This window comes from Dendropsophus ebraccatus, chromosome 6, assembly GCF_027789765.1.
Source record: "Dendropsophus ebraccatus isolate aDenEbr1 chromosome 6, aDenEbr1.pat, whole genome shotgun sequence".
Lineage (NCBI taxonomy): Eukaryota > Metazoa > Chordata > Amphibia > Anura > Hylidae > Dendropsophus > Dendropsophus ebraccatus.
The window spans coordinates 150,795,204-150,796,371 of NC_091459.1; the positions used below are offsets into that span (position 1 = coordinate 150,795,204).

Sequence of the window (1,168 nt, forward strand, 5' to 3'; positions counted from 1 at the left end):
TGGTCCATTGCGCGGTGTGGGGGGGGAGCGAGCACCAGAACATTTTGCAGGCGGCCGCACACCTGACAGAAAAGCATCTTCCTCGGCCCGCAGCCAGATGATTCTACTTAGGGGCGTGTCTATAGCCAGCCCAGGGGCGGGATCTTACATGTTGTTACCACCCACTTGTGACGTAACTCCTCCCGCCTTATGAACTTCTCATTGATGTCTGAGCGTTGACTCCTCCCAAACGAGAACTGATTGGATTCGTGTCTCCTCCCCCTGCACTAACTCCGCCTACCGGTCCTTGCCTGCTGTCCTTACATTTACATGGCGTCCTCAGCCCCGCCCCTCCCGCATGCTCCGCCCCCCATGAGAACACGTGTCCCGGTATCCGGCCTGCCTGGCTCAGTCGTCGCACACATGGCGCTGCAGGCTGAGCTGCTCCTGGAGGATGGAACCCGCTTCACCGGGCGGATGTTCGGGGCTCAGGTCCCGGTGTCCGGGGAAGTGGGTGAGTGACAGGGGGGACACTGTGTGACAGGAGGAGGAGAGGAGGGGGGGACACTGTGTGACAGGAGGAGGAGAGGAGGGGGGGACACTGTGTGACAGGAGGAGGAGAGGAGGGGGGGGACACTGTGTGACAGGAGGAGGGAGAGGAGGGGGGGGACACTGTGTGACAGGAGGAGGAGGGGAGGGGGGGACACTGTGTGACAGGAGGAGGAGAGGAGGGGGGACACTGTGTGACAGGAGGAGGAGGGGAGGAGGGCACACTGTGTGACAGGAGGAGGAGAGGAGGGGGGCACACTGTGTGACAGGAGGAGGGAGAGGAGGGGGGGACACTGTGTGACAGGAGGAGGAGGGGAGGGGGGGACACTGTGTGACAGGAGGAGGAGGGCAGGGGGGACACTGTGTGACAGGAGGAGGAGAGGAGGGGGGGGACACTGTGTGACAGGAGGGGAGGGGGGGACACTGTGTGACAGGAGGAGGAGAGGAGGGGGGGACACTGTGTGACAGGAGGAGGAGAGGAGGGGGGACACTGTGTGACAGGAGGAGGAGAGGAGGGGGGGGACACTGTGTGACAGGAGGAGGGGAGGGGGGGGGGGACACTGTGTGACAGGAGGAGGAGAGGAGGGGGGACACTGTGTGACAGGAGGAGGAGGGAGGGGGGACACTGTGTGACAGGAGG

The 1,168-nt window shown here is 63.5% G+C and overlaps 1 protein-coding gene across 1 annotated transcript in view; it reads left to right on the forward strand.

Moving 5' to 3' along the window:
• Nucleotides 1-332: 332 nt before the first annotated feature.
• The window catches only part of CAD (carbamoyl-phosphate synthetase 2, aspartate transcarbamylase, and dihydroorotase), a 32,144-nt gene continuing 31,308 nt past the window's right edge, over nucleotides 333-1,168 (forward strand). Inside the window, exon 1 of the mRNA XM_069974358.1 lies at nucleotides 333-489. Within this exon, the coding sequence (XP_069830459.1) occupies nucleotides 352-489 (138 nt within the window). The 5' untranslated portion in view covers nucleotides 333-351. The remainder of the gene's footprint in view (nucleotides 490-1,168) is intronic.